This window comes from Mandrillus leucophaeus, unplaced genomic scaffold (assembly GCF_000951045.1).
Source record: "Mandrillus leucophaeus isolate KB7577 unplaced genomic scaffold, Mleu.le_1.0 Scaffold546, whole genome shotgun sequence".
NCBI lineage: Eukaryota > Metazoa > Chordata > Mammalia > Primates > Cercopithecidae > Mandrillus > Mandrillus leucophaeus.
Genome location: NW_012105875.1, coordinates 241,896 through 244,310, shown reverse-complemented (window position 1 = coordinate 244,310; position 2,415 = coordinate 241,896). Strand labels below are relative to the sequence as shown.

The 2,415-nt window shown below is 52.7% G+C and overlaps 1 protein-coding gene across 1 annotated transcript in view; it reads left to right on the top strand.

The window, feature by feature from the left end:
• PHLDB3 (pleckstrin homology-like domain, family B, member 3) overlaps positions 1-2,415 on the top strand; it is a 36,161-nt gene that overhangs the window by 6,979 nt on the left and 26,767 nt on the right. Inside the window, exons 5-6 of the mRNA XM_011997777.1 lie at positions 695-823; positions 1,293-1,454. Coding sequence (XP_011853167.1) covers positions 695-823; positions 1,293-1,454 — 291 coding nt within the window. The remainder of the gene's footprint in view (positions 1-694; positions 824-1,292; positions 1,455-2,415) is intronic.

Here is a 2,415-nt window from a genome sequence, read left to right as displayed (position 1 = left end):
TCCTGACCTTGTGATCCGCCCGCCTCGGCCTCCCAGAGTGCTGGGATTACAGGCGTGAACCACCGCGCCTGGCCTCTCTCTTTCCTTCTCTTTCCTTCCCTCCCTCCCTTCCTCCCTCCCTTCCTTCCTTCCTTCTTTCCCTCCTTCCTTCCTTCCTTTTTCTTTCTCCTCCTTTCCTTTCTTTTTCTTTCTTTTTCTCTTCCTTCTCTTCTCTTCTCTTCTTTCTCTTCTCTTCTGAGACAGGGTCTCCCTCTGTCACCCAGACTGGAACAGTGATGCAAACATAGCTCCCTGCAGCCTCAATCTCCCTGGCTCCAGGAATCCTCCCACCTCAGCCTCCTGAGTAGCTGGAACTACAGGCATGCACTAACACACTCCACTAATTTTTTTGTTTTTGTAGAGATGGGCTCCCCCTATGTTGCCCAGGCTAATCTCAAACACCTGGGCTCAAGAGAGCTTCCTGCCTTGGCCTCCCAAAGTGCTAGGATTACAGGTGTGAGCCACCACACCTGGCCTCATTCATTTCTTTAAAATCTTGGCTCTGACTGTGAGGCAGGCCTGCATAGGAGTGAATCACATAGATGAAGTCCCTGCCTTTGTAAAGCTGACACCCCAGGCAGGCTCTGAGATGTGGCTGGCCGCTGCTTCCCCCTCTACGCTCAAGCTGAGGCTGAGAACCTGGTGGTTCTTTCAGGAACAGAGGCGGCTGAGCCAGGAACGGGATCGCCTAGAGGGTCTTCGCCAGAGACTCCGGGAGGCCCAGGGACAGCTCGACTCCCAGCCAGAGGACCAGCGCGAGCGGCTTCTGCAGCGTGTGCAGGAGGTAATGGCCCTCTGGTTCTATCTTTTTAGTTTTTGAGACAGAGTCTTGCCCCATTGCCCAGGCTGGAGTGCAGTGGTGCGATCTCGGCTCACTGCAACCTCCGCCTTCCAGGTTCAAGCGATTCTCCCAACTCAGCCTCTCGTGTAGCTGGGACTACAGGTGCATACCACCACACCCGGCTAATTTTTGGAATTTTAGTAGAGACAGGGTTTCACTGTGTTGGCCAGGCTGGTCTCCAACTCCTGACAGGTGATCCACCTGCCTCAGCCTTCCAGAGTGCTGGGATTACAGGTGTGAGCCACTGTGCCCAGCTGGCCCTCTGGTTTTTAGCCCCCTCCTCCCCCAGGACCCAGGAATCCGGGTCTTCAGTCACCTTATTCCTCTGACCAGGAGTCCCAGCCCCAGCACCCTACTCCCCGGGGTGCTAGGGATCCAGACCTCTCCAGCCTTTTTGTGTTCCGACCTATAGATGAGGGAACAACTGGATGTGGCCCAACGCGCCTATGAGGACCTGGAGTTCCAGCAACTGGAGCGGGAGAGCCGGCAGGAGGAGGAGGATCGGGACAGCCCTGGGCCCCAGGCACCAGACCCCAAGGTCCAGGAACTTCAGGCCAGCATGGCGCAGCACAGAGTGAGTCATGCCCGACCAGCGCTGCCCCCTTTGCTGCTCCTCTCTGTCTCCCCTGCTCTGTGTCTGCCTTTTTCTCTGTCCTTGTTTCCTACCTGTCATGTTCTTCTGAATAGTAACAACAGGAGCTGGTACTGATGAAACATTTACTATGTGCCAGATATGGTCCTGAATGTTTCATGAGCATTTCCTCATTGAATCCTTACAACAAACCTATTGAGGCAAGTCCTATTACGTTGTTTTTTTTTTCCATGTTATAAATAAAGAAGCTGAAGGTCAAGATGCTTAAGTAATCTTTTCAAAGTTTCTTTAGTAAGGGATAGAGCCAGGAGTTTTTTATTTTTATTTTTTGAGATAGGGTCTCACTCTGTCACCCAGGCTGGAGTGCAGTGACACATTCACGGCTCACTGCAGCCTCGACCTCCTGTGCTTAAGCGATCCTCCCACCTCAGCCTCTCGAGTAGCTGGGACCACAGGTACGAGCCCCCACACCTGGATAAGTTTTGTATTTTTAGTAGAGATGGGGTTTCACCTGGTCTCAAACTCTTGGGCTTAAGCAATCCTCCCACGGTGCTGGGATTACAGGCATGAGCCACCGTGCCTCGCCACAGCCAGGATTTGAACAAACTTGGTATTCACCACCACATTCTTTGCCTCTGTTCCAAAAAGATGCTCCATAGATCCCTCCTGGGAGCTTCACATTCAAGGGTCTGACTTGTCAGACCCTTGGGAAAAAAATGGGCATGTTTGACCATATTTAACACAGACTTTCCCAAAGTTTTGGATTAGAAAGCTCGACCGGGCTCAGTGGCTCACACCTGTAGTCTCAGCACTTTGGGAGGCCGAGGCAGGCAGATCACCTGAGGTTGGGAGTTCGAGACCAGCCTGACCAACATGGAGAAAGCCCGTCTCTATTAAAAATACAAAATTAGCCGAGCGTGGTGGCGCATGCCTGTAATCCCAG